Consider the following 26,757-nt stretch of genomic DNA (forward strand, 5'->3'; position numbering starts at 1 on the left):
GGATGTTTGCTGATGTGACGAAGCTGTTTACATTTGGAATTTCCTAAATAGGACCCCGCACTCCGCCTTCCCCTTCCTTATCTCTTATCGGACTTACATCGGAGAAAAAAGAGTCCTTTTCTTCCAAGGTTCTACTCTTTCCTCTTCTAATGTATAAAGCAACCCTCTGCTCTCAGTCTTTAAAATCCCTCCTACTCAAACCTACCCAAGCCCACCTCCTAGCAACAATGGCTCCCACCACCCCAACCCCAACCTCACCGCGGAAACCGCTCAAACTGCTGATGCTCCACGGCTACACGCAGTCCGGCAACATCTTCAACTTCCGAAGCCGCGCTCTGGTAAAACACCTCCAAAAGTCCCTGCCCCTCTACGAAGTCTCCGCCGCATACCCAACAGGCCCTATCCGCCTCCAGCCCAGCGAGATCCCAGGCTACGAGCCCTCCCCAGAAGTCAACCCAGACGACGAGATCGAAGCCTACGGCTGGTGGCGGCACTCCACCAGCGCGACCCCGCCGCTGTATGCCGGCATCGAAGAAGGGTTCGCGACCGTAGCGCGCACACTGAAAGAAGAGGGCCCCTTCGACGGCGTGATCGGGTTCTCGCAGGGCGCGGCGCTGGCCGCTATGGTCGCTTCGCTGCTGGAGCCTGGCCGGAAGGAGTCGTTCGAGCACTTTTCTAAGATAAGCGATGAGGGGGGCGCGGGCATGGATTTCCCTGCGTCGTTCGCGGAGGACGGGTTCCAGCATCCGCCGCTTAAGTTTGCGATTTCTTACTGTGGGTTTAGGGCGCCTGGGGCTCGGTATAGGGCTTTCTATGAGCCGGCGATTCAGACGCCTGTGTTACATGTGCTTGGGTCTTTGGATGCGATTGTTGAGGAGGTGAGGAGTCGGGGTTTGGTTGAGGCTTGTGCCGGTGATCCGGACAAGAATGGGTTGGTTGTTTTCCATCCTGGTGGTCACTTCTTGCCGAGTAAGCGGCCGTATCTTGATGCTGCTCTGACTTTTATTCGGGATGAAATGGATGGTAATGGCATCTTCTCGAAGAAAAATGAGGCCAAGGAGGTGGAAGAGGATGTGAATGATATGGATTTGCCATTTTGAGGACAGAGCTTGTACATATAGACGGAGCTAGATTTAGATTTTTTAGACCATGCTTACATGTAGCACATATACACCCCTACCCTAAGAATAAAGACTTGATGATTGGTACTGTCATGAGACAGAAATTTGCTGTGTATGGGTCATATAAAGGTCAATGCTGCGACTTCACTACTCATGGGTCTACCGGCGAATTATTTTACACGCGGTGGCAGCAATCCCCGCGCCCAAGTCCTCCACATTCATCTCAACTTAATGCGCCTTGCCCATGTCACTGCGAGTGGGCTGAATACGGGCCATCATCTCCTCCTTGGTGATCAGATGATCGATCCGCTCGAGCAGACCCAGCAGATTCTTCATGTCGCTGCTCCACTCGTTCAGAACGTCATCGGCATCCCGGGGTTTGGCAAAGTTGACCAATCGCGCGGGTCGGTCGATCTTAGCGTAGATGGTCTTCGATGTGACCAGATCACTAATGTACTTCTCCGTCTCTTCCTCAGTCAGATCCAAAAGCTGGGTCAGACGGCCCATCTGAATGCGAGTGTAGTACTTGGCCACTACACGGACATTGTGCTCAATGACACGCTTCCGCAGGTCTTGCCACCTCTGGTTTGCTTGGTTCTCCGTAGACTGCTTTGGCTCGGCGTCGAACACGTCTGTGCTGCATAGATGGGGGCCGAACTGCTCGGCGACCATAGGCCAGCGCATCAGCTCGGGGATGGTGAACAGCTTCAACAAGCGGGATTCCTCGGGGACTTGTGACAGCCGTGAGTCTTGCTTGATGCGGTGCAGGAGGTCGGATTGTTCATTATCATAGGGAGACAGGACGACGTAGTACACAATGCGGGCGAGTGACTATAGTTGGGTTAGTGGCAATCTAAATTTTGAGATAGGTAAGTTTACTTACGGCACGCAGCTGCTCTGGGTTGTTCTCGACTGCTTCCGTGTCCAGGACTTCCCGGTAGTTCTTGCAAACCTCGAGATATTTGCTATCGTGGTTGGCCAAGATAATCTGCTGTTCGAAGTAACGAAGTTTGAGATCTGTGACGTCGTCATCCACCTCTATGGGTGCCTCATCAGGCCCACGGGTCTTCTCTCGCTCCTCTGCCTCCTTCTTGAGCGTCTCGATCTGCTCAGCCGACCTCTTCGGCTTGCGGTTGAAGTACCGCTTGTTGATCTTGCGGCTGAGAATCTGGGCCTGGGTCCAGTCTCCGCGCTCAATGCACAAAGAGACCTGCTCCAGAATGAATTCTGTCTTTTCCCGTCTCGTCATTGACCCAAATGTTTCCACCTGCAACTCACACAGGATGTCTGCTGCCGAAGTGAGATCACCTTGGGTCTTCTTGATATTTGAAAGTATGCGGGTAACACGGGCTCGCTCTACTTCAACAAAGATCTTTGCGATAATTAGCATCACTTCGGTCAAGATCAATGGTTCTCAGCGTACCTTTCCCTCAGTCACTGTGCGCAGAGTTTCGATAACAGACAACTTGACCTCCAGGCTGGGTGTGTCATCCAGGAATGTCATCACCGTCTGCACCATCTTCGTTGTGGCCTGCTTGAGTTGGGCATGTTTCTTAGATAGGAGCAGCACTTGGTCGTTCAGAAGGTTCCAGTCGCCGGAGTTCTTGCTGATGGTGACAATGGCAATCAGGAGTCGCGATGTAGTGGCAAGATCGGATGCCTGAATAAGAAAATCTTGATTAGTTTGGGTAGGGGAGTAATGGGGTGGCACTCGGCGTCATACCTGTCTGGATTGCTTCTCCAAACCCAGCAGCTTATCGACTGCTCCCTGGACATCGGTCTATAACCATATACGTTAGCATCAACTTTGATATGGATATCATGTCCGGGTGTACCTTTGCGAGATCTTCTGCCTCCGGGATGAGCTTGTCGGCATCCTTGGTGAAGTCCTTCTCGGGCTTCAGCAGGCCGGACATGATGACGAATGAGGCTGGAGGGCCGGTGAATCAATTTAAAATATTAATAGGTTAGTTGATAGGAAATTTCTTTAAGCAGGTTTGTTGCGCTTGACAACGTGAGATTCGCGGAATGAAAGAGGATGATGGAGATGATGCTTGTAGCTCCGGTGTTGCGCCCTTACGAGCTGGAAGCTCCGTCCCACGTGACCGAAACATCGCCTTCCACTCTGTCTGGAGTACTTGCAGTTGTCCTCTCGTCTAGCACTTGGGAACATCCCAGCTAGTATATTCCAGTCTGTTATGGATACATATATAACTGGTAATTTAAGCCAGAGCTAATGATCTATATGTTGTTCTCTGATCCATGTTTCCTGTTCAACGAAGTTAAACATGCCATAGCGACCAATAGAAGAGGCTCTAAACCGAATTTTAAGACCATCTAACCAACCGTCAGAAGCCTCTACGGCTATAAACAATAATTTCACTATAAATCGTATAAATCTACATTGTACCTGGCTGCAGCGGGATATGATTGTGCGTGGCCTTTGGATCATGGATCGTGGTGATTTCCCGAGGTCACCCTATGCCTACTCGGGCTATACCTAGGTAGGACTAGTGTCAAATCATATCCCGAACTACATCCAGACACATGTATGAGCGACTGAAGAGCGACAGAAGAGCGATTGGATTAAACAATAGAATAGGAGATACGCTATCACTGTTTTCATGGAGCAAGAGTTTGCCCATATTGTTCTCAAGAAGGGGTTTCGACTCGTTACATGCGACTTGACATTTATGTGCACGTCAGGCTACATACTGCGTGAGGGTAGCCATATCACAAACTGTACATTAGTTGTATGAGGAAATACGTCTGAAAAGACAGCATTCTGTTATCCTTAGATTTGATGTCCTCAATCTTATTTTGAGCCAAATGCGTTAGATTTCCAAGTCCTACGTCGTCAAGAAAGAGGCATATGCAGTTAAAGACCACGCACATCTCTTACTTGTGTACTCCCACTAAACTACTTTAGGTAAGTCTCCCTGCACTTCCCCGGCATTTGGAGTCACGTGGTGACAAGCACGCAATTGCCTTTAACCGTTTTAGGCAATAAAGATGTATAGAAATTTTTAGAAAGAGTTGTGCGTCTGCTATATATGAGTCAATGGTATAAGTTCGACCTCAAGGACCCTTTTCTGACTCTTGATCACCTTTACAAATCCTAGGGCTTCCTCCAGGACTGTCAATTGTGCCAGGATCATCCCCCACTTCGATAATCCTTATCGCCCGTTATCACCAATAGTGACAGGCCTTTTACTCAGTTTTGATATTCGTCGCTTTCTCCGCGGAAGTCTAGAAATCACTTCATTGGTCGGTCTTTTTGTTAAATACAAGCTTCAATTCTCTTGGACCCTCGGAACTCCAGATCCTTCCGCAATTCGGTCTCGATTACCTCTCTCAAACCAGCATACCTCTTACTAGATTTATTGGCGGGGCTTGACATTTCGTTCTACTGTACTTCACCATGAAGGATGCCTCATGCGATCCTAGTCCAACCGCGCCATTTATGGTTGCGTGGAATACCGACTCACAAGTCCACTTGATTGTCGGTTCAAATTCTCTTGCCGCCGCTCGATGTGCGAGGAGCCTCGAGGTCGGCGCAAAGCCGATCATCATTGCGCCGGAGACCGATGACATGCATTTCACACTATCTGAACATATTGCCAATGGCTCTGCCCAGTGGGTTCGTCATGGATTCCAAGACGAGGACTTGACAACCCTGGGCAGAGAAGAAGTTGATCACGTTGTCGACTTGGTCTTTGTCACTTTGGGTAGCAACAACCCATTAAGTATGACCTGCTTGTTCAATTCACAAACCACTCTTACTCACATTTCCTACTAGGTTCACACATATCGAAGCTCTGCCGGCGCCTCAGAATCCCAGTGAACATATCAGATGCCCCCGAACTATGCTCCTTCACCCTACTCTCCACCTATTCAGACGGCCCCCTTCACATTGGAATCACTACTTCCGGCCGGGGGTGCAAGCTTGCATCCAGGCTGCGGAGGGAAATTGCTGCCTTCCTACCCCAGAATCTTGGAACGGCCATCGACAGACTTGGTGCTGTGCGGAGACGGCTGTGGGAGGAGGACAATGCCGCTGGGCTCGTAGAAAACATATTCGACAGAGAGGACGACGATAGTACAGGCCAAAAGCACACCTTCAACAACTTGGTCACAGAAGACGATGCTGCCGCCGCAAAGACAAGAAGGGTGCGCTGGCTGTCCCAGATCTGTGAATACTGGCCTCTCCGAAAGCTAGTATCTATCACCGATGCCGATATGGATGCCATCCTGAAGGCCTATACATCTGGCAATGCCACCATAAATGACACAAACGGCGTCGATACCCCCTCAAAGAAGGGAAAAATCGTCCTCGCAGGCTCTGGTCCCGGTCACCCAGACCTACTCACTCGCGCTACCTACTACGCAATCCACAATGCCGACATCATCCTCGCAGACAAGCTCGTCCCCGCGCCAGTCCTGGACTTGATTCCTCGCCGAACGGAAGTCCACATCGCACGCAAGTTCCCCGGCAACGCAGACCAAGCGCAGGAAGAATTCCTCATGATGGGTCTAGCAGCTTTGAAGCAGGGACGGCAAGTCCTTCGCCTGAAACAGGGAGACCCATACCTATATGGACGCGGAGCAGAAGAGTTCGAGTTTTTCAGGAAGGAGGGCTATTCTCCGGTAGTACTACCGGGAATCACCAGCGCCATGAGCGCATCCCTCTTCGCCGATATCCCAGCAACCCACCGCGGCGTTTCCGACCAGGTTCTCGTATGTACAGGAACCGGCAGAAAGGGGGCTGCTCCTAACCCTCCCACCTACGTACCTACTCAGACTGTGGTCTTCCTCATGGCTCTTCACCGACTTTCTGCTCTTGTCGAGTCCCTCACTACCTTCCCCGCAGAAGACGCTGGTTCCCAGTCGCGCAAACTCTGGCCCAAGGAGACACCCTGTGCGATTGTCGAACGGGCATCGTGTCCAGATCAACGTGTTATTCGCTCGACCTTGGAGCACGTATGCCTGGCCTTTGAAGAGGCAGGGTCACGACCACCGGGGTTGCTGGTCGTTGGTGCCAGTTGCCACGTGCTGCACAATCCCCAAGGCCAGCGATGGGTGATTGAAGAGGGCTTCCATGGACTGGATGATATCCGCAATGAAGTGGCTGCGCAAGTGGACGCCGTCGCTGTGTCCGTGAACGAGAAGCAGTGATTCAAAATTTTCTTATATATATATTTCCGAGCGACGGTTGCATGTACATAGACAGCATTCAGATACCCCTAGAAACGAGATATGCATGATCATTGAAGAGTATCATTATTTGAGACCAATTAGTATTTTGAAACACGTAGACTAATGTTGTATACAATGTACACCTATTTTATACGACGGGGAAGAAAAGAACAGGGTGAGGCTAAAAATAGTGGAACCCCGGCCCGGCGACGTTGATCACTCCACCTCATTCACATCTTCAATTCTGACAACCACCCTCTGCCGCAACCATGTCGGCCAAAGCCCCAAAGCCAGTCTATTTCTCCAACGGGGAGGCTCTCCAGAGGTTATTTTCTCCCTTTTCTGCGACTAGATACCCAAATCGCTGACCAGTGTGCCCACAGCCCCCCGCTCACCGTGCGACTTACCCGCTTTGTCGAGAGCATTTACTTCTTCCTCGGCCTGTACTTCACTACTCTGTTCTCGGTAGGTACCTCTTACAGGCGTGATTATATGCGACATATTGTTTTCACCTTGCTTCTCGTTTCAGCCTGCCTCTCTTTCATATCCCGCAACTGGACCAATCTGACATATCCTAGCTCGACTCATACGCCGCTGCCGAGAGCTCCTCTTTCAACATCAAAAACCAGGGAAACAAGTATACTACTCGCCCTCGCTGGGGAGGTAGCACAACCTCATTCGGTGGAGGTGGTGGTGGAGGAGGTGGCGGCGGTGGTCCGGGATTTGGTCCGCGGCGCGTGGGACGTGTGGATGATGTTCGTGGACCGGAGTGCAAGAGCTGCCAATAAGCGAACAGTCAACGCGATTGAATCGCCGCTTCAATATAGCGTCGAGGAGAGAAAAGAAGTTAATGGACCAAGATCTCCGGTGCGAGGGTCCTTCGTTTTGTCGTCTTTTTGGCCAGGAAGCTTGTGATATGCGACTGTAATGCACTTTTGATATTCAGCGGAACTTTGTACTATGCTACAACAACCTTCGAAATACATATACTACGGGCTAATGCTGGTCTATTGAACTTGATACATCACCGGAACTTACCGAAACTGATAGCTCAAGACACCCCTTAGCGCCACAACACCGCCTCTTCAAGGTCACATTCTGTCAACGGGTCGTCATGATGATTATAGAAGCGCCACGTGACAGTCTATGCTAACCTTGGAAGTGTAGTAGGAGACTTGAAACACATTTCCGGAGGGAATCCCTAAACCTAGCATGCGACGTGCTATCCAGCCCAAGGAATACTACACAAACCACCCAGCATGAGCGCCATCCCATCAACAGACGCCGAATGGGCGCAAAAGATAGCCAATATGAAGGAGAAACTGCCGAAACCCTCGCTGTCCCAGCCGCCAATTCCAACACAAATCAACCGCACAATAGACCACACCCTCCAGGTGAGCCCAGTTGAAGACGCACAGATCGACGCGCTGTGTCAAGAAGCCCTTAAATACGAATTCGCCGCCGTGTGCGTGCGACCCGAGCACGTCGCCCGCGCAGCAAGCCACGTCAAAGGCAGCAACACAGCGGTCGCATGCATAGTGGGCTTCCCGGAGGACGCGCACAAGACAGCCGACAAAGTACGCGACGCCAAAGAGGCCGTTGCGCAGGGCGCCACCGAGCTCGACATAGTGATCCGGTACAACCTGCTCAAAGAGGGCCAGTACACGGAGGTATACACGGACATCTATGCGGTGCGTCAGGCTGCACCGTCGCCAATCGTCCTCCAGGCGATTCTGGAGGCGTCGACGCTTGAGAGGGATCAGCTTATCGATGCGACGATCGTGTCGTGTATGGCTGGTGCAGACTTTATCAAGACTAGCACGGGCCGGGATGGCGGTACGAGTACTGAGCATGTTAAGCTAATGCACTATGCGGCGGAGATGTGTAGGTGCTCTTGCAGGATCAAGGCTAGTGGCGGTATACACAATGCTCTGACTCTGTTACGCATGCTTAAGGCTGGAGCATATCGCATTGGAACTACTGACGGGGTTAAGATCATGATGGAGATCGATGAGGGGGAGATTCTTGAACAAGGATCTGGCCATGCGGTGGCTTGAATCTTTCTGAGTTTCTCGGAGTGCGTGTCTTTGACGTTATCAGGTTAATTTTTTTATGTTTGGCAGTGCTCTATGCTTCCCTGAATCCAACAGGGCGACAATCCTTACTGTTCTGCTTGGGACCCAATATCTCTGTATGTAGTATGTAGTTGTGAATAGATCGACCCCCTGCGCATAGACCCGACGGGAGGGACCGGCGCGAGAAGCGGGAAAGGAACCTATATGATATACGCTCAAGGATTGAGACCTTGCTAAAGCTCGATTGCCATAGAGATGCGCCCTTGGTAAACAAGAGAAGAGAAGCTTGCAGAGCTTCTGTGAGACAATTGTACCCACCCTTGCGCATCTTGCCATGAGAGCCCTGCAAGCCCTGCATTACCCCTTTGGGGTTGCCTCGCGAACACCCTGACCGAAAATGAGACCATCCCCTCCTAAGGTATTTATCTCATCTTGTAGATGTGAAACCCTGTTTTCAGAACCAGATGATTATTGAAACAGCATACGAAGTAGCTCGTAAAAAGTTGGACATAAGGCTAAGCTGCTGCCCAATGAAAAGAACACACTTAGGGTTAAGGCTCATACATTCAAAGACATGGATGAGAACCGTTTCAAGGGGATGCGACAAAAAATTTGGGTAATGAATTGCACTCATAAGCAAAGTTACGAACGTGGCGGACATTTATTATTGACCTGAAAGCTCCCAAATGATATAGTATATACTAATCCAAAACCCTGCGCCGATCCATTGACATGCCAATCAAAAATCCAAGGCTTTTTTTATTCGTCGCTCTGATCATCCGAGTCACTGGTCACAGCACCATCAATGTCCATCTTTTGAATGACTGCATCACCATTGCGACCCTTCTTCTCGGCAGCGAGCCAAGCTTCCCGTTTCTTCGTCTCGTGTTCCTGCTTCCTTGCTTGCCGCAGGACCTTCTCCTGTTGTGCGGCCTCCTGCTTCTCATGCAGCTCATTGACATAATCCTGCAGATTGGCGAGCTCCGAGCGCAGCTGTACAACCTCATCATCCGCATTATGGCGAGCAGTCTCATTCACCGCAACCTTCTTCTTAAGCACAGACACCTCGTTTTCTAGCTCGGCGACCTGCGAATCGCGGGCTGCTGTGTCTTCCAGGGTCCCCCCGGCCGGCGCGGTGCTTGAGGCAACGCGGGTAAATTCCGTATTGGCAGGCTGGCGGAATGCCGCGAGCTCTGCAAGACCATCCTCGAGCATGGAGATGGGGAAAGAGGAGTGAGTAAGCGCCTGAGAAAATTGTGTTGGTTTGCGGGAGTCGGATGGTGCGATGATCTGCGTGTGGAACATATATTCTGCGGGGACGGCGCCAGGGGCATGATTCACAGCCGAATGGCCACTATCATGGCGCGGCTTGACAATAGTGTGGGCCTTCCTCTTCAAATCCGAAGAAGGATGAGGGATCCCACCCGGAGGCAGCATGATCAAGTTAGTGATCGGGTGCGTGTAGTCGGCAACTGATGATGTGTACTTCCGTCGAGCGACATTCCAGGAAAGCACCTTGCCATTCGCGTGGCCCGAGAGTAACGTGGTTCCATCATATGTAAGGGAGACTGTCTTCACGGAGCCTGTTTCAGCCGAGGGAGGGAGCCACCGGTCCTCCATGGACACCTGCGCGGGTGTTGATTGTAATGAAGGATCGTGAAGAGGATGCTGCGCAGATTGGCTCCGGTAGAAGTCTACTGATTGAATGCTGCCGTCTTCATATCCCACGTAGAAAGCCCGGTCGACCGGGTCTAGAGCTACAGATGTTGCGGATAAGGGAAGGAGGAAGGTTCTCAGTGCACGACCGGTATGATAGTCCCACGCGATAGCAGTGTTGTCCTTTGCGGTTGATACCACGATGTTATGGCGGCCATTGCTATGTCCTATAGCCAGGGAGGTGATACCTGCGCGGTGGTTGGAGAAAGTTCGGATTGGCGAATTCGTGGGTTGGCGAGTCGCGCTGAGAGCGGGTTTCGAGAACGAGAGAATGCCAGGCAAGGACCAGACATGTACACTGGCATCGGCGGAGCCGGACAGGATAAAGTTGGACGTGGGGTCGACGACGAGTGAGGTCACTGGTTGCAGATGTGAGGCCGTTGTGGCTACTTGGCGTCCTGTACATGTCTTAAAAAGCTGTTAGACGCATGGCATTAGGAAATGTATCAATCAGATCTAACATACCTCCCAGACAATCAATCGACCACCCTCGGTGCCCAAAACCAATACATCACCATACTTGCCCCCGGCGACAGCAATGCTGCGTATCCGCTCTGGAAATGGGACAATGCCCTCTTGGTTACCCTTCTCCCGGTTGTACACGTGAATGACAGCCTTGTCTGCTTGGGCGGCAAAAATATGCGACGGGCTGACAGCTAGACAATTGGTCAAAGTTGAGCTCTTCTTGAAAGTCGATCGCAGTATCGATGAAGGTTGCAATTCATGGACGCAGACCCCTACATCTCTGAGCGAGGCTGTCGGAGCTTTGGCGGATGACAGCGTCGACGCCACAAATGATTCAGAAAGCATCAGGAATGGAAGAATGAGGCTGTCATACGAAGTATGGGAGGTTGGGTTCGAAGTTGTCCATTCCTTCCGAGGTTTTTTTTTTTCTTAATCGATTGATAACGAAATGTTTGCACTGTTTGGACTATAATCTCCGGACTTCAACCATCCACGGGCCGGGTGTGATCTATCCTAACCAATTTGGCTTTCTAACTAATGCAATCTACTAAAGATATCCCCGATCTTTCTTCATCATTAGACAGAGCGAGTGTTTTAAATGCATCTATCGACTGATTGTGCCGTGTTGTGTATGAGACCCACCGGGAGTTCGATCTATCATTATTAGTCAGCGTCATATAGGTCAACCAAGCTCAGCTGCGCCGGTCTATCAATCAAGATGATTCTGTTTCTCAGGCTATTCAGACTCAAATTGCGTGCCCATGGTGACCAGGTCAAGCCCTCATCAGGCATTTATATCCAACCCTCCATGAACTATGCTGATATGTACAATAACATCGGTATGAACCAGATTCATGCAAGGGATTGCCCAAAGTTGACAAGAAGGGGTGGATTGCCGTTGCGATGAGACACCAGATCCAATGAAGACCCGCTTTAATACACCCTCTGGCTGATCCTGTTGCCCTTCTCAAGGGCCTGATTCGCCATGGCTCCCTTCTCCCCCCTCTTGCATCTCAAATGTCTCATTCCAAGTGCCCAGTCGGAACCCAGCTATGACGAGCTGAGGCAGCGGATGGGGTCTCTCCACGTTGACGGGCTCCCGCAGGACGAAAGATTGAGATCTGGAGCCAATTGTTGCCCATCGTTGTCCTGGTAGCTCATCTTCTTTGGAATGCAAGGACGACGCGACCTCATTCCCACTATTATTACATTGGCCCGTGCCTAACACAACCCGACTGCAAGTGTTCGTGCCAGGCGACGGACCCTCTTTTTATGCTCGAAGGGGGAATCGTTCCGTTGAACATTTTCCGGCTTTCATGGCAGGGTTGTAGTCCTGTCAAGGGATGTGCACTTGAGCCCGATGACTACCCACCTTAAAATTAGCTGACTAGCGCCACACTCGCTGTATAAGGACATATCGAGCCCCTGCAGGGACTGATGCCCATTTGTTTTGACTTCAACAATAAACAAACTGGATTGCAATCTCATCTGGGTCGCTCTTGTGCAACACGTTTTGCTTTTTTTCTTCGACATTTCGGACCAGGATTCTTACTTCCAGCCGCGAATACCATTGTCCAGTATGGACTCTGGTGCGACAGACATGCCTAGCCATGCATGGTTTCCGGCCCGGATCCAAACGCATATAAGAAATCAGGGCTCCAACTCGTCCTCACTGAGCCACGATACAATGGCAATGGCCGAGCCAATCCCGTCACCGCGTCGATGGTCTCCCACCTATACACCCCGCAGGCGAAGCAGACAGATGCCCTCACTATCATTTGTACCGTCACCAGTGATGCCGCGCATAGAGTCGCATGACTTTTCGAACTCCCAAGCACGGCGACCCACAGATCGGGGGCCAGGTTGCATGTCGCCTTTCCGCTCGGTCCGAAGAATGAAAGAACCATTTCAATTAATGCTTCCGACATCACCGGCGTCCCTCGATGGCCCTCCTCCCAACTTTCCTGAAAGGCCAAGCAGGCCGTACACAGCGGCGGCAGATCGCACATTACGAACATGGCGCTCAGACCAAAACCTGAATTGTGGCAACCTGGAGGGATTTGGTCTTCTACCTAGCCCGCCTATATCAGAATCACGCCCCGCAAGCACGGGTCCTGAATTATCTTACTTTGATGCGCAGTCCTCGGATGGATCAGGTCGATCAAGTGACGGGCAGGATAAGTCTGGTACCACCAAACAGGAAGTTTCTCCAACGGTCGCGACGCTTGAAATCGGAGAAAGAATACAATACACAGCATACCGTCCCCCAGATTGGAAGAACCAACCGCGAACAGATGTCATGAATGTTCACGAAGCCCACTCAGAGTTCGTACGCCAGTGCGAGTCCAGCAATGAACGGGAGTCATACGTCCAGTCTCCGAAAAAGAGTGCACCTTCTATAGCATCCCCAAAGTCAATGCATAGCGAGAGAGTGGTGGTTCCCGGGAGCTCGCCAAGACCACAAAGACCCCGGACTGGGACAGTCTCGAGTGAAGCTAGTTGGGTGCCGAGTAACTTCTCATACTGTGAAAGATGGCTGCAAGGTGTTCCCGTTGACAAGGTGGACGATCAAAATACCACTACAAAGGAGTTCACCAATCGGCGCAAGTGCCAGATTGTTGAGAATGATCCTCCAATGCCAAAACTGGACATCATCCCGGGAGCAAAAGCCCTTGAAGAACCTGTGGTAAGTCCAACAATCTCTTACTGTGAGGTAACACTGAAAGCTAACCCCCATCTAGAGATTTGTTGTCGCCAGCAAGACTAAACCGAAACTTGTCGACATCGCTCGACAATCGTCACCATCGCCTCCACTAATTCCACCGCCATGCTTGCTGCCAAACACTGTACCGACGACCCCAGATCAGCGTCAAGAGGAAGTATCCGCATTTAGCCCGGACACTCCTCTCGATATGTCTGATAGTGGTTATGGGACTCGCGACTCTGGGTTTTCCTTTGATAGCTATGATGATAGCAAAGTGGATCATGACGACGACGATGCGTATACCGATCCAGGGTCACTGACCTCTTCGGACAGTGTTGGATCGACTGTGATATGCGAGAAGCCTGGATCCGCGCAGGGAGAGCGCGAAACAAGCCCACAACCGGAAATCAGATCAGGCAGCGTGAGCCCCAAGGCATCATTCCTAACAACGACCCATTTACCCGGGCCGACGTCTATCATCTCTGAAAACGAGGATGAAAAGCCCCGGATATGGCACCATGACTGGTCCATGGACGATCATGAATGGACTTTAGATGAGCTAGAACACTCTGTCAAGGATTTTCCTCGTCATATGCTCCGCCTCGCATCCCCTGTCATGGTATTCCTTCGCAAAAACGACGAGAAGACCCTGATTAAACCCTTCCGCACTATATTCCCCGATGTCACAGAGAACCTAATCGACTGTCTCTGTGCTGCCCTCCTCGCTCGAAACTACCTCCTTTCCCTGTCAACCATCCACCGAAACAAGCCGGCCATCCCACCGCGCAAAGATGTGTACGCCATCGACGGCGTCCCGAAAAAAGCATACACCACCCTAGGAATTCAGCTACCATCTGGGTCTGCAACCAAGCCTAAGGACCCCCTTTTCAGCTCTCGCAGCACCGAGCTCCAGGGCCAACTCGAGCGGATAGTGGACAACCTGCTATTCGCCATCTGCGGCCGATCAGATCCTACTTTGAAATCGGCCGTCGAAGTTCTCGCCCAAGTCCTTGAAAGCACTGCTTAACATTGATCACTCCTTGCATCTAAAATTTCCTTGCCTCTTTCCAACCTATTCTCTCTAAAACAGACTGAAGCTCATACTTCGTTTTGACCTCTCCTTTTCTCTGCAATTCTTCCCTGCACTCTTTTCCTCAAGACTCCTTTCCTACTGACTGTCCTCATTATATCCTTTCATATCTGTGTCCCTACCATTACTCGCTCTAATCATTGAGTTCTCTTTGTCCTTGTCTGTCCACAATTTCCGCTCTCTGTCCATCTTTCTACTCTTTCTACCCTCTTTCTACTCTCTTCTTCTCTTTTTTTGCTTTTCTCATACCCTTGCATCGCGCGGTACTTGGAACTTTGACAAATTCGTGCGTTTGGGATCAAGCATTAGTTAGTCTTTCAGTAGCATAGCATAGCAACCATAATAATAATTGGCATCGTCATCAACCAGTATTCCAACCCCTAGTCGTGGCAACAAAGTCGCCCGCACGTCTTTTATTTTCAAATGACTCCCAATATTCCTCCTTAACAATTCGAGGAAAAACAAGATATCGTATTTATTCCAAGTATAACGTCAAGGATAGACCCCTTCCCATGGATACTTTCCCGATCTGATGGGCGGCGAAACTGCTTAGTAATACTTTCCCGCGGGATCCATTGCGCAGACAAACTCCAGTTCGGCTTTCACCGGTTGAACTTAGCATACACTCACACATCATGGCAGCTCCAACAAGAAGTCTACGGCATCTGTCGTCTTTCAGAACCACCATATCCCCGGCTTCGACATTAATTACTCCCATCGGCCGCCGGAGCTATGCTACAACGGACTCCTCATCCGCCACGAATACACCAGGAACTACACGGCGGAAACCTACGAAGTTCCAGGATAAGCTGAATGCAGGACCTTCATTTTCAGACTTTGTTTCAGGAGGCCAAGATGAACTCCTTGACCCAGCGGAAGCCTACGCCCTTAAGACCGCGCTTGTCGGCCCCGCCGGCCGCAAGAAGGAAATGACTCGTTTGCCCGAATGGCTGAAGACTCCCATCCCAGACTCAAAGAATTTCCAGCGCTTAAAGAAAGATTTGAGAGGATTGAATCTGCACACCGTCTGCGAGGAGGCCCGATGCCCCAACATCTCCGACTGCTGGGGTGGCAGCGACAAGTCCTCCGCCACAGCCACAATCATGTTGATGGGCGATACCTGCACGCGCGGATGCCGCTTCTGCAGCGTGAAGACATCCCGCGCCCCCGCTCCGCTCGACCCGCATGAACCCGAAAACACCGCTGAGGCCATCTCCCGCTGGAGCTTGGGGTACGTGGTGCTGACGAGTGTGGACCGCGACGATCTGGCCGACGGTGGCGCGCGCCACTTCGCCGAGACGGTTATCAAAATCAAGCAGAAGAAGCCGAGTATGCTGGTCGAGTGTTTGACGGGTGACTTCCGGGGTGACACGGAGATGGCGACATTGGTCGCGAAGTCTGGACTGGACGTTTATGCACACAACGTTGAGACTGTCGAGGAGCTTACGCCCTTTGTCCGTGACCGCCGCGCCACGTTCCAGCAGTCTATTCGTGTGCTTGATGCTGCGAAGAAAGCTGTTCCCGATCTTGTCACGAAGACTTCGCTCATGCTCGGTCTCGGCGAGACCGATGACCAGCTCTGGGATGCCCTCCGCCAGCTCCGTGCTGTCAACGTCGACGTCGTGACCTTCGGTCAATACATGCGCCCTACGAAGCGCCACATGGCTGTTCATGAATACGTGACTCCTGATCGCTTCGAAATGTGGCGCCAGCGTGCCCTTGATATGGGCTTCTTGTACTGTGCCTCGGGCCCCTTGGTGCGAAGCAGTTACAAGGCTGGCGAGGCGTTCATTGAGAACGTTCTCAAAAAGCGTCGTGCTGCCCCTGGCACCGCTGAGCGCACTGTGGATAAGAGCGCTGCTATCACTGACGAGGCTACCCGGTGAGGTGGCTTGCATTTGAACGAATCGATTCAACTACTCGGGAATACCTTTTCTCTTGTCATCTGACCACCTACATGTCATTTAACCTCTTTTGGCGTTTTCTTTCTTGCATCTTCTGGGTTGTTGGTTTCGGGGTTCTATAGAGGGATTTGTCATTTCAACAGTTCAACATTTCAACACAGGAATTGTACTTTATATCAACATTGGAAAAGTCATTAGTGGCCTATTTTTGTCTTCCTAATTTCAAGCTATACGGAAAACAACCCAGTGATGCTTTTCTTATATCAAAATCTCAAAATGTGGGCCTGCTCCGTTCCTAACCCACTACATCCCGCCGCCACCCGCCACCCGCCGCATATAGGAACAGCGATAAAATGCATACGCTATAAGGTTTCCATACCCCGTACTACATATGTTTCATCCACATTGGCCACATGTCTGCTAAAGGCAAGGACCGACATAAACTCCACAACTCTCGAACACAAGGAAATCTCCAAGTCCAGCCTGGCAACCAGCTATGAGCGCCGGTTCAGACTAGACTTTTCGAGGGGTGTAATTTATCCAAAAAAGTTATATCAGGGCAAGATTCACCAGCACACGTAGTGTATACTCTACTGAAAACGGCGTGTTGCCTATTTAACTACTCAAGGACTTATTGCACGTCGGAGGTCAGCTCCGCGATGTCCTCGTTGTCCATGCCGAGCAGGTAGAGGATATCGACAAGGCTCTCGCCGTTGATGCGGACGGGAGCTTCTAACTGGACCTTGGACTTGGCGCGCCAGGCGACGCCGAGGCCTGCAGTGTGGAGCATGAGGAGATCATTGGCGCCGTCGCCGACGGCTAGGGTTTGCGAGAGGGGGATGCCGTGCTCAGCGGCGATGGACTTGAGTAGAGAGCGCTTGTGCTCGGCGTCGACGATAGGGTAGGACGGCACCAATTTGCCGGTCAGGGTTTGGGTGGCCTCGTCGATTTCGAGCTAGATGAATTGTCAGGTCGGATGAAATAGAGATAGTAGGAAACAGGAGAGGCTTACGTGGTTAGCAATGGCAATGTCGATACCGAGCTGCTCGGCGAGCCATGCGGCCAGGGGCTGGAACCCGCCGCTCACCACTGCGATCGTGAAGCCCAGAGTCTTCAATGCGCGGCAGAGCTCACGGGCGCCCTTGGCGATTGTCAGGATAGACTTGAGCTTCTCGAAGACGTCTGCGGAGACGCCGTTGAGAAGACTGACGCGTTCCTTCAGTGACGCGGTGAAATCTAGTTCGCCGTTCATGGCGCGTTCAGTGATTGCCTGCGGTGATGTTAGTCGCTGGCATAGAGAATTGAAGTATGTCAAGAAGGACTTACGGAAACCTCCTTCTCGACACCAATAAATTTGGCAATTTCGTCAATGCACTCATTTTCAATCAAGGTGCTATCCATGTCAAACACTGCCAGGCGCTTGTGTCGACGGAAGACGGTCTCCTTTTGCAGAACAACCTCGACGTTCCACTCGCGCTCAAAGCGCCAGATGCTTTCATGCTTGCGCAGATCCGGGAAGGAAAGATAGTCCGGGTTTGGCGGAGGAGAGAATGTGACCTCCACGACGCGGGGGTGTTCGTCGCGGTCAAGACAGCGGTGCGAGGTGTTCATGCGCTGATAGGGCGTGGGGAGGGTTTCCAAGATCTGAAGGAAGTTGGTCAGGCACAGCTGAGAGACGTATGGCCCGTACAGGTGATCCAGTGGCTCCGGCTCTAGGGCAGGCGGCTCCCGTGGGAATTTGTCCATGTCTTGTGTCGGGGCAGAGCCTTTGGGCACCTCGGGAGCTGGGATCTTGTCGCCTGGACTATTCTGGGGCCCTAAATCGGGGTGGTAGTGGGGGTGAATGGGGTGGTTTGATTTGTAGTAGATGGTCGCGACGATTTGCGACGTGCCGGTTGGAAGAGGGTTTTCTTGGTGGTTGAAGATGCTATGAATGATGCCGCTGTCGGTGACCCTATCCGGATCTGGCTTGATTGGATTCGAGCTAAGTATCAGACGATCGTTCACCTGGTTAGCCAGAACCTCGCCGATGGTTTGACTGATTGGAGTGATTGGTGCCATCGGTTTGTACTGCTGGTGGTCCTGCAGGAATGAACTGCTGCGCATTTGGCCGAGGGACGGCCTGGTACGGGTAGAATCTGCCATAATGTACTACTAGTGAAGCGATCCGGTACAGAGTTATTCGCGAGTGGAAGCTATCTTGACAGATCCCACACTTCCGAAGTCAAAAACGACTTGCGCCGGATCGGCACGTGGGACTCGGTCCCACCAACACACACGTGACTGCTGTTCCCCTCTCACGTGAGCTACCGCTTGGCAGAATAATTGTCAATGAGGTGATAGAAATGGACCACCTCCAGGAATAAGATGAGCTCAATTTTGGGTATAAGCACCCCGTCAGATCCACCATGACTTCAGGATATGACCTCAGAGTCAGATCTATCTATTTATGGATATAATATACTGCCCAAAATACGTACTCCATACTCCGTACATACTATAATCACGATTCTCCTAACTATGCGGTATGCCCAGATTATTGGCGATTAAGAAACCTGCTAACATGATATGATTAGGAAGATCAAACCCTTGGAAGAATACTTCCAGTAATAGGTATCATCGACTGGGTTGGTCATCGTCAATTACCAATATCCGGGAGGTTACCTCCATGGCTTCCCGAGGTCGTTGGAATCAATAAGCAACCATCTACGCCATTCTATAGAACATGGGCAGAACCATCTCCGATATCGTGGGTCTGGCCATATAACGTCTCCCATGGCGCCACCGCCTTCAGAGAATGACCCTCTCTTCCATCTAGGAAGGCGGTGAGATCAAAATATTCGAGCACGCAATCGATGGCGATGGCGTGCTTGGGGTCTTTTCAGTCCCCACTCTGTCCATTGGCCAATGGCATCCATGGAGGTTTGAAATGAAGAATATCCGATGAAGACTATGTTAGGGACGGATCTCCGGATGATGTGATTGCCCCTGCTGTTCTTATATTCTCGTCTCTCATTGTCATCTGTGACTTTGTTCTTCTTACTCTCCTACCTCTCCGCACATTCAATTCTATTTTCAACCATCCATTCACTACCAACGTCATCACAGTGCCACCCCATCTTACATTATGCCCGCTAAGATGCCCACCAACTACTCCTCTGAGATGGAGGGCATTGACAACCATGATAACATGACTGAGTCTGGTTATGTCAGTGCTGGTTCAGGTTCTAGCGAGGACTATGTCCCCGAGATTGTCTTCACCAAGCCCCATCTTCAGTTCCTCAACCGCCAGTTGCAGTTCCTCGAGCCCCAAGGTTCGTACTGATATCCATTGACCCCTCTTTCTGAAGACCCTTCATCTGACTCCTCCTTACAGAGATCTTGAGATGGTGCATTACCTCACTTCCTCATCTCTTCCAGACCACTGCCTTTGGTCTCACAGGTCTCGTCACCTTGGACATGTTGTCGAAGCTGGAGGTGCCTCGTCCCCAGATGGTTGATCTCATCTTCCTCGACACTCTTTATCACTTCGATGAAACCATGGCCCTGGTCGACCGTGTGCGTCGCAAGTACCCCAACAACAATGTGCACATCTACAAGCCCGCTGGCGTCGACACTACTGCCGAATTCGAAGCCAAGTACGGTGCCAAGCTCTGGGAAGTCGACGACCAACTCTACGACTGGGTCGCCAAGGTTGAGCCTGCTCAACGTGCCTACCGTGAGATGAATGTCCACGCCGTTCTCACTGGTCGCCGTCGCAGCCAAGGCGGCAAGCGTGGTGACCTCGACATCATCGAAGTCGACGAGGCCGGCCTCATCAAGATCAACCCAATGGCCAACTGGTCCTTTGCTCAGGTCAAGCAGTACGTGCAGGAGAACGATGTGCCCTACAACGAGCTCCTTGACCGTGGTTACAAGAGCATTGGTGACTGGCACTCCACCCAGCCCGTTGCCGATGGAGAGGACGAGCGCGCTGGTCGCTGGAAGGGACAGCAGAAGACTGAGTGTGGTATCCACAACCCTCGGTCCAAGTACGCCCAGTACTTGATGGAGATGGAGCGCAAGCGTCAAGAGGAGGCTCTCTCGCAGGCTTTGCACACCCAGTTGACTCCTGTTTGATCTGTCCTTTTGAATCCTTCGGCTGCATACCCTTCGGCGTTCTACGTGATACCTCTTCCGTTTTTTTTCTCCCTGTTCTTTAAGCGGCTTTATTTTTCCCCAGAGGCGGTACAAAAGTACTCTTTGCATTTACATCCTCCCTGCACAGGGAGTTGAGTTTAGTTCTCGGGCCCACTATGGGAATTGTTTTTGAGACATGATAATGATATTCATATGATGACAGAAATAAAAAATGAATATTTCATATTAATCTTTACTCTCCATCTAAATAGTTACATGTAATCTTGTAATAGCCTCAAAATCCTTGGATCTTTGATTTGTGTGGCGGTCACGTGCGGTGCCAACCCTAGTTTACCCTGCATCACGGTATCATTTCTGATCCACACAAGAGACTCAAATCTTAATTTCGAAGAGTTATTTATCTTTCAAATATCTAGAAGATTGACATGATGAGATAAAGTAGAAACTATGGCCTTCACCATCAAAGCCTGTGACATCGGGCGAATATCGTAAAGACATATTAAGAGAAAAAAAGGGTGAGGAGTTTCGAAAACCAATCAATAGCACGCATTCTCGGCCATGAGCCTCAGAGTTCGCGGCTTGACACTCCCTCGCGCAATACGAGACTTGCACGCACCTCGAACACGGATGCAGGGGCTTATGTAAAACCACAATCCAGACAGCTCATCTCAACATATCGACACCATCATCCGGGAGATCATACAAGGCCATTGCATCCACCAAAGCTCGCCTCGGCACTGCGAAGCTCTTCCGCGGTAGTGACAGCAACCTCACACAGATCAGATCTGACGCCAATTACCCGACATCTACGGGACACAGCCTGCGCAAGGCTCTCGTCAGTGGTGCTCTAAGTAAACGGCGCGAATGGTTCCATATTGCTGCCCATCTGGGGGGATTATGCCCTGCTCGTCGAACATGTTGACGAATGCCTCTAGTAGCAAAGGGACGATAATTTTAGCCTGCTCGTCTGGTGAGAGAGGGGAGATTCTGGATCGGCCCTCGCAATCGTCGTGGTTGTTGTATGGATTCGCGAAGTCGGAAGAATACGGCTTCGCCTGGGACGCCGGGGAGAGCCTTTACGGGGAAATGGTAGTGGTTGCGTCTGCCGGATGCATCCCGCTCCGGGCGCTGGAGGGCATTGAAACTCTATAATTGTGAGGCGGTAGTACTTTCCATTGTTGTGATGATTTATGGGGAAAGGAAGGGATGTTTTGAGTTTTCCTTATTACGTTCAATTAGCCTTGGATGATCTACGGGTGGAAAAGCTTGGCATCCCGGGGACGAAATGCCTTAATTCATACTTTTCTTCCCTCTTTCGGCTATGCTATCTTCACGCTGCAATCCCCGCAGGGCTATCAGAAATCCCAGCTTCTTATCAGTATACTTCATCGTTAACAACTGCTTCAAAAACTGGTCCCGAAACTAATCCAAAAACTGGTCCATTGAAACGGCCCCTAACTGTTCGCAGCTCCGCCGGTCTGGACATCTCAGAGCTTGATGATTATAGTTTATTTGACAAGAGCTTATCTCAGTTGCTAAAGGCTTTCGTGATACTATGGCTACAACTGCATGTAGCATATTGAACCATTCTTCGACTTCTCTCACATTACTCTCACTTACGAAGACCCACTCCAGACGCCGTTAACCATATAGAAGACCCTCTCCATATTTTCTTCTTCCCCATTCACCCATCTTCACTGGATATTTCCTTCATCCATCTTCCGATGTTGGATATGGTGGTCTCCACAATTCCACGAGAACAAAACCCAAAAAGTAAGGGGAAAACCGACGGAGAGAACTAGACAAGCAAACTTCGACGCTGTCGCTTCCTCAGCGACTGCGATGGATGAGATAGTGTACGACTTCAGCGGAATGACAATCGCAAACGACGACGGCGACAACGAAAGAAGATTTGCCGGGTCAGCGACTCTCTCAAACGAACCGACACGTCGACTTTGTGCAGGGATTACCTCTAGTCGGTTAGGCGGTATTTAGAGGCATGTCTTATCCATGAAAGCAACGTGGGGGAAAGGGAATGGCCCTATTCGCTCTCTTACGGCAAATATCAGCAAATAGGCTAGAGAACATTTATCGTTAAACCAGTTATGGTTTCGAAGATTGAGCTTATAAGCTTTAAACTTAATACTGGCTTCTTATCCTAGTAATCACTATTTCTAATCGGGGTAATGAGTTTAGGCCTAGGTTACATTATAGGGAACGGCGGAGTGAATTGAAAACACATGACTGTACCGGATGAGATGAATCAAAATTATCATCACAGAAAGGCTACGGAGATGTCTTGAAATTTGCTTATCCCAATGTGGTTACAACTTACATTCGAGTGATGTCCCCAATCTTGACAGGGGTACGTGTCAGGCGCTAGTCCTAGGCCAATCATTGGGTCCGAATATGAGGTTAGCTTTAGGACGTGTTTGTTGAGTGTAAGCCACCTACTCCGTCTTCTCATCTCTACTATCGCCCCTAGAATATATGTCTTAATCAGGAGTTTATCGAAGGTTTTGTGAAACTGTTGAAAGCCCCGAGAGAAGAAACAATGACGGCTTCGTCTCCGAGCAATTTCACCTCTGAGGATCAGCCTGAGATCTCAAACGCCTCAAAAACATGGAAAACTGCACCTACTTATAGCTATATGTTATCTTCAAAATAATCAAAGAGGATATGAGAAGTGACTCAGTATCGAAAGACTGTTGAAAGATCAGCAAGGTTATCAGAAATTCGTTGCATTGCTATCATAGGGCCGACGCCACGATGAAAGGGCAACTTGATGGCACGGCGCTCGATGCGATCAAACAAGGCCACACAGAGATTATGGAGATGCTAACTAAGAAAGATGCCGTGGCTTGATCTAGCACGCGAATTAACAAGCCAAATCAAACTGATGCATGGCTGTTTCGTGGAGACGACATGAGACAGACTGTTCTATCCCTCAAGTGCTGCGACTATCCTTTCCAAAGCCAAGGTCAAAAATTCATGGCCCTGTGTAAACACAAGTCGAAACCACCCATCCTTCTCAGATCCAAAAAGAAAACCGCTGGCCAAAAAGACCTTCTTTTGCAAAAGGTGCTGCATAACTTGTTCGCCAACGTTCTCGCACTCAGTTTCCGGGTGAAGCTCGCGGTATCTCTTTCCCAGGTTCATCCAGACGAAGAACGCAGCATTGCATCCTGTCGCATATTCAATTCCGTGGTCTTTCAGGTAGTTCGCTGTGTACGCATAGGATTCCGACAGCAGCTTCTGATTTTGTTGAATATACCGGTCGGTGAAATCGAAGTCTTCAAGCAGAAGAGAAGTCAGGTGATCCGTGATCCCAGAAGCAAAAGAATAGAGCGATGGGCCCGTCATCGCCATATGGAAATCACGGTTGGCCTGGGAAATGATGACACCGAGTCGGATACCGTTCGCGCCAAAATCTTTGCTCATACCCCAGAGGACATGAACCAAACGGGGGTCGATAATGCCAGTCAGATCGATGGAAAGGGCGGATTCGAATTTGACAGGTGGTGGATATTTGTCGACGGTATTCTCAAAGACCGAAAGCGCATAGATTTCATCGCTGACGAAATGGATCTGGTATTTCTGACAGAGCCGCATCAGCTTGACGAGCACTTCTTTGGGATAGCAGCGTCCAAGCGGGTTGTGCGGATGCGCAAGCATCAAAGCCTTGACTTTCTTACCAGTTGTTCGGTGAAACTCCAGCAATGCTTCTTCATACTTATCCACGCTTTCGATGCTGAGAGGGTCGTGTTCTCCGAAACTGACAGGAACCACGGGACTACGCGAACGCAGTGAGATGTCGGGGATGAACATGCCGTAGTACGGTCTTCCTAGAAGGATGCCCTCGCCGGGATCTGCGAATGACCATGCAACATGCTCGACCGCAGACGAGACACCGTTGGTGGCTATGACGTGGCTCGGCTCGAGTGGCTTGACTGGCTTCAGATGGCGGTCCAAGAATGCGGCGATGGCTGCCTTCAATCTGGAAGAGCCAGATCCGCCATCGTTGTAGGTGAGGTACTTGGCTGGCAGCTCGAGCTTCTTGTTGATGAATTTGAGGAGCTCGTCGTGCATTAGTGTGTTTTCGGCTACGCCCACGTTGACATAACCGTTGGGGTTTGTTGACGCGTCCCACGCGTCCTTCATCACGTCCCACATGGGGTTATCGGATCCGGCATCGACGACATCTTGTGCCCGACGGGAGAGAACCGATTGGGCCATTTTAGAGGTCGCGAAAGAGTTTTCACAGAGATGAAGTACGAGGAAGTACGAGGCCAAATGAGTGAGTGAAGAGAATGAGTTGGAAGAAATTGGTCGCGAGGCAGGTCCTTAGATATCGGTTACTAACGGCTGCCGCAAATGGCAAGTCTGGGTTATCTCCATGCGGACAGAGATATGAACTGTCATATCCGAAGGGCGTGGGCGGTGACAGGTAAAGATATCATCTAGGGCATTTCAGCCTTCTATATTGATCTTCACAACAGGAAGGCATGAATACTCTAGTTTAATTTTCTAGAACAACCTTATCAAACCCATTCCCGAGGTCCAATAGTTTTTGCCTTTCTTGACGTCAAATGCCAAGCTTCGACGTGAAGATATCATCATCCCCACATCAAAAGCCGAACACCGAACTACAGTCCATGAATATTTCGAGAAAGACGACAATTGACGCTGATATTAAGATTGAAATATGCATCTCAAATTCCTAATCAAGCGCAGACAACACAGAATTCAAGCCCATTCTATCTGTTAGCATTGATTGCCCAGCACGACGCTCTAGCCCCCGTACAGCAAACCCCTCGAAACCCAAGGAGTATTGCTCAATCAGAAGTATGTATCACACGTCTTCAAAATTTTAAAGTAACCTCCACAGCACAGTTGAGCACGACATACTGAGGCGTCAAATTCACGCCACTGGAGTGACGGTAGGCAGGCATCTGCGGATACACCGAAGGATCCAAGGGCTCAGATTCAATTTCCCTAATATTCACGATATGCATAGGTGTAACATGCCCACAGGGAACAGCTCTCGCATACTGATTTACCTTCGTGACAGCATCGCACACAGCCTCCTTGCACGACTTGACACCGATCTCACGCCTGGTAGCATCGGTGAGGTACCAGCTGATATTGTTCAATCTAGCGTTGGAATAGCAATCCAGCTCATCAACAAACATGCGCAGCTCGTCGAAGTCAAGGAATATAGGGTTGGTCTTGACGGTGGCGCACACGTGGGATTTATCAATATTGTTTCTTTCAGGCCGTTGAAGGTCTTGGTGACTTCCTTCGAGACCGTTGCTTCTGACTCGCCTGTTGATTATATGGTCAGGTGGACTGTGGCTCGCTCTGGGAAGCGACGTGCGGTGGAACGACCTCGTAGAGTGATATGGAGGGGCATGGTCGGTTTGGGATCAGGAACCAAAGTGGACGATGATGAAGATGATAGAATTAGGAATTTGGGGGTTTAAATGGCCCTCGGGATACCAGACGGTGGAAAAAACATTGGGGACTTTTATACAGTCTCAAAAGTTTGAATTGATTCTTCTCGAATACAAACCAATTCTTATCAATTTACTTAGCTTTCAATGTCAAATGCTAACTATAATCAAGACCACTCAACCAAGCAATTGCTCCTGCTTAGCGCCCTCAACAGCAACGAGATAAGCCGGACGATCCTTGACATAGAACTCGACGTCAACCTTTCCCTTAAAATTAGCCTCTCCACCGTCTAGGGTCCCAGCCTTGATGCAAGTCATATCGGGCATGATCTCTAGTTCTGTGTAGAGACTCGAGCCGCAGGTTGGGCAGAAAAAGTGCTTGTTGATCTTTCCACTGGTTCCGATCCCATCGTAGGAATTGGGGGTACCTATGCAGAAAGAAATGTGGAGTCAGCAACTGACAAGCGGATTGTGGGTGTGATTGTGATCGCGGTGCGAGGTGTAGATGTAGTTACCCTTTGTCACTTTGAAGCTGGCGCGGGGAACCACTGCGTTGGAGGTAAATGCACCGCCAGACCACTATTTGGTATTAGATGTTATGGTCAACGCCCATCGGCATATATGTATAAGTCTTGGGTTTCACCTTCTGGCAGTCGGTGCAGTGGCACAGGGCGGACACATACGTGTCGGCTAGGATGTTGTTAGCTTTGGATGTGGTTTCGATCAATTGATATACCTTCAACGGTGTAAGCAATACTGCCGCACATGCAGCTTCCAGTTAAAGTCATGTTGGATGCAGGATATACTTAGTATGCGTGACGAAACACCTTGGTGGAATCGAAGTGCAAAAAGCGGGGTTGGTGGCGGCTTTAATACTCGGAGTCCTTCTGGGG

The 26,757-nt window shown here is 50.4% G+C and overlaps 12 protein-coding genes across 12 annotated transcripts; 7 read left to right on the forward strand and 5 right to left on the reverse strand.

Moving 5' to 3' along the window:
* Positions 1–227: 227 nt before the first annotated feature.
* LCP9604111_189 (alpha/beta hydrolase) lies at positions 228–1,100 on the forward strand (the record flags this gene model as incomplete). The annotated part of the gene is made up of 1 exon (XM_039068504.1): positions 228–1,100. The coding sequence occupies one exon, from the start codon at positions 228–230 to the stop codon at positions 1,098–1,100; it is 873 nt and encodes a 290-aa protein (XP_038932737.1).
* A 249-nt stretch (positions 1,101–1,349) lies between these two features.
* LCP9604111_190 (proteasome regulatory particle lid subunit RPN5) lies at positions 1,350–3,037 on the reverse strand (the record flags this gene model as incomplete). The annotated part of the gene is made up of 5 exons (XM_039068505.1): positions 1,350–1,952; positions 2,005–2,493; positions 2,545–2,781; positions 2,845–2,901; positions 2,957–3,037. The coding sequence occupies 5 exons, from the start codon at positions 3,035–3,037 to the stop codon at positions 1,350–1,352; spliced, it is 1,467 nt and encodes a 488-aa protein (XP_038932738.1).
* A 1,505-nt stretch (positions 3,038–4,542) lies between these two features.
* On the forward strand, positions 4,543–6,296 carry LCP9604111_192 (putative siroheme synthase; the record flags this gene model as incomplete). The annotated part of the gene is made up of 2 exons (XM_039068507.1): positions 4,543–4,867; positions 4,921–6,296. 2 exons carry the CDS (start codon positions 4,543–4,545, stop codon positions 6,294–6,296), a joined length of 1,701 nt encoding a protein of 566 aa, XP_038932740.1.
* Positions 6,297–6,586: 290 nt separating this feature from the next.
* LCP9604111_193 (uncharacterized protein) lies at positions 6,587–7,105 on the forward strand (the record flags this gene model as incomplete). Its single annotated transcript, XM_039068508.1, has 3 exons — positions 6,587–6,642; positions 6,701–6,782; positions 6,896–7,105. The coding sequence occupies 3 exons, from the start codon at positions 6,587–6,589 to the stop codon at positions 7,103–7,105; spliced, it is 348 nt and encodes a 115-aa protein (XP_038932741.1).
* Positions 7,106–7,576: 471 nt separating this feature from the next.
* On the forward strand, positions 7,577–8,374 carry LCP9604111_194 (2-deoxyribose-5-phosphate aldolase; the record flags this gene model as incomplete). Its single annotated transcript, XM_039068509.1, has 1 exon — positions 7,577–8,374. One exon carries the CDS (start codon positions 7,577–7,579, stop codon positions 8,372–8,374), a length of 798 nt encoding a protein of 265 aa, XP_038932742.1.
* Positions 8,375–9,151: 777 nt separating this feature from the next.
* LCP9604111_195 (putative ribosomal assembly complex component Ipi3) lies at positions 9,152–10,918 on the reverse strand (the record flags this gene model as incomplete). Its single annotated transcript, XM_039068510.1, has 2 exons — positions 9,152–10,516; positions 10,574–10,918. 2 exons carry the CDS (start codon positions 10,916–10,918, stop codon positions 9,152–9,154), a joined length of 1,710 nt encoding a protein of 569 aa, XP_038932743.1.
* A 1,549-nt stretch (positions 10,919–12,467) lies between these two features.
* On the forward strand, positions 12,468–14,304 carry LCP9604111_196 (uncharacterized protein; the record flags this gene model as incomplete). Its single annotated transcript, XM_039068511.1, has 2 exons — positions 12,468–13,259; positions 13,315–14,304. The coding sequence occupies 2 exons, from the start codon at positions 12,468–12,470 to the stop codon at positions 14,302–14,304; spliced, it is 1,782 nt and encodes a 593-aa protein (XP_038932744.1).
* A 698-nt stretch (positions 14,305–15,002) lies between these two features.
* Positions 15,003–16,253, forward strand: LCP9604111_197 (lipoate synthase; the record flags this gene model as incomplete). The annotated part of the gene is made up of 1 exon (XM_039068512.1): positions 15,003–16,253. The coding sequence occupies one exon, from the start codon at positions 15,003–15,005 to the stop codon at positions 16,251–16,253; it is 1,251 nt and encodes a 416-aa protein (XP_038932745.1).
* A 649-nt stretch (positions 16,254–16,902) lies between these two features.
* Positions 16,903–18,416, reverse strand: LCP9604111_198 (phosphoserine phosphatase SerB; the record flags this gene model as incomplete). Its single annotated transcript, XM_039068513.1, has 3 exons — positions 16,903–17,226; positions 17,284–17,541; positions 17,598–18,416. The coding sequence occupies 3 exons, from the start codon at positions 18,414–18,416 to the stop codon at positions 16,903–16,905; spliced, it is 1,401 nt and encodes a 466-aa protein (XP_038932746.1).
* A 982-nt stretch (positions 18,417–19,398) lies between these two features.
* On the forward strand, positions 19,399–20,390 carry met16 (phosphoadenylyl-sulfate reductase (thioredoxin); the record flags this gene model as incomplete). Its single annotated transcript, XM_039068514.1, has 2 exons — positions 19,399–19,585; positions 19,648–20,390. The coding sequence occupies 2 exons, from the start codon at positions 19,399–19,401 to the stop codon at positions 20,388–20,390; spliced, it is 930 nt and encodes a 309-aa protein (XP_038932747.1).
* A 2,961-nt stretch (positions 20,391–23,351) lies between these two features.
* On the reverse strand, positions 23,352–24,647 carry LCP9604111_200 (putative aminotransferase; the record flags this gene model as incomplete). Its single annotated transcript, XM_039068515.1, has 1 exon — positions 23,352–24,647. One exon carries the CDS (start codon positions 24,645–24,647, stop codon positions 23,352–23,354), a length of 1,296 nt encoding a protein of 431 aa, XP_038932748.1.
* A 1,394-nt stretch (positions 24,648–26,041) lies between these two features.
* On the reverse strand, positions 26,042–26,652 carry LCP9604111_201 (GFA family protein; the record flags this gene model as incomplete). Its single annotated transcript, XM_039068516.1, has 4 exons — positions 26,042–26,292; positions 26,380–26,443; positions 26,508–26,554; positions 26,601–26,652. 4 exons carry the CDS (start codon positions 26,650–26,652, stop codon positions 26,042–26,044), a joined length of 414 nt encoding a protein of 137 aa, XP_038932749.1.
* Positions 26,653–26,757: the final 105 nt, after the last annotated feature.

This window comes from Penicillium roqueforti (genome assembly GCF_015533775.1).
Source record: "Penicillium roqueforti strain LCP96 04111 chromosome Unknown scaffold_01, whole genome shotgun sequence".
Classification (NCBI taxonomy): domain Eukaryota; kingdom Fungi; phylum Ascomycota; class Eurotiomycetes; order Eurotiales; family Aspergillaceae; genus Penicillium; species Penicillium roqueforti.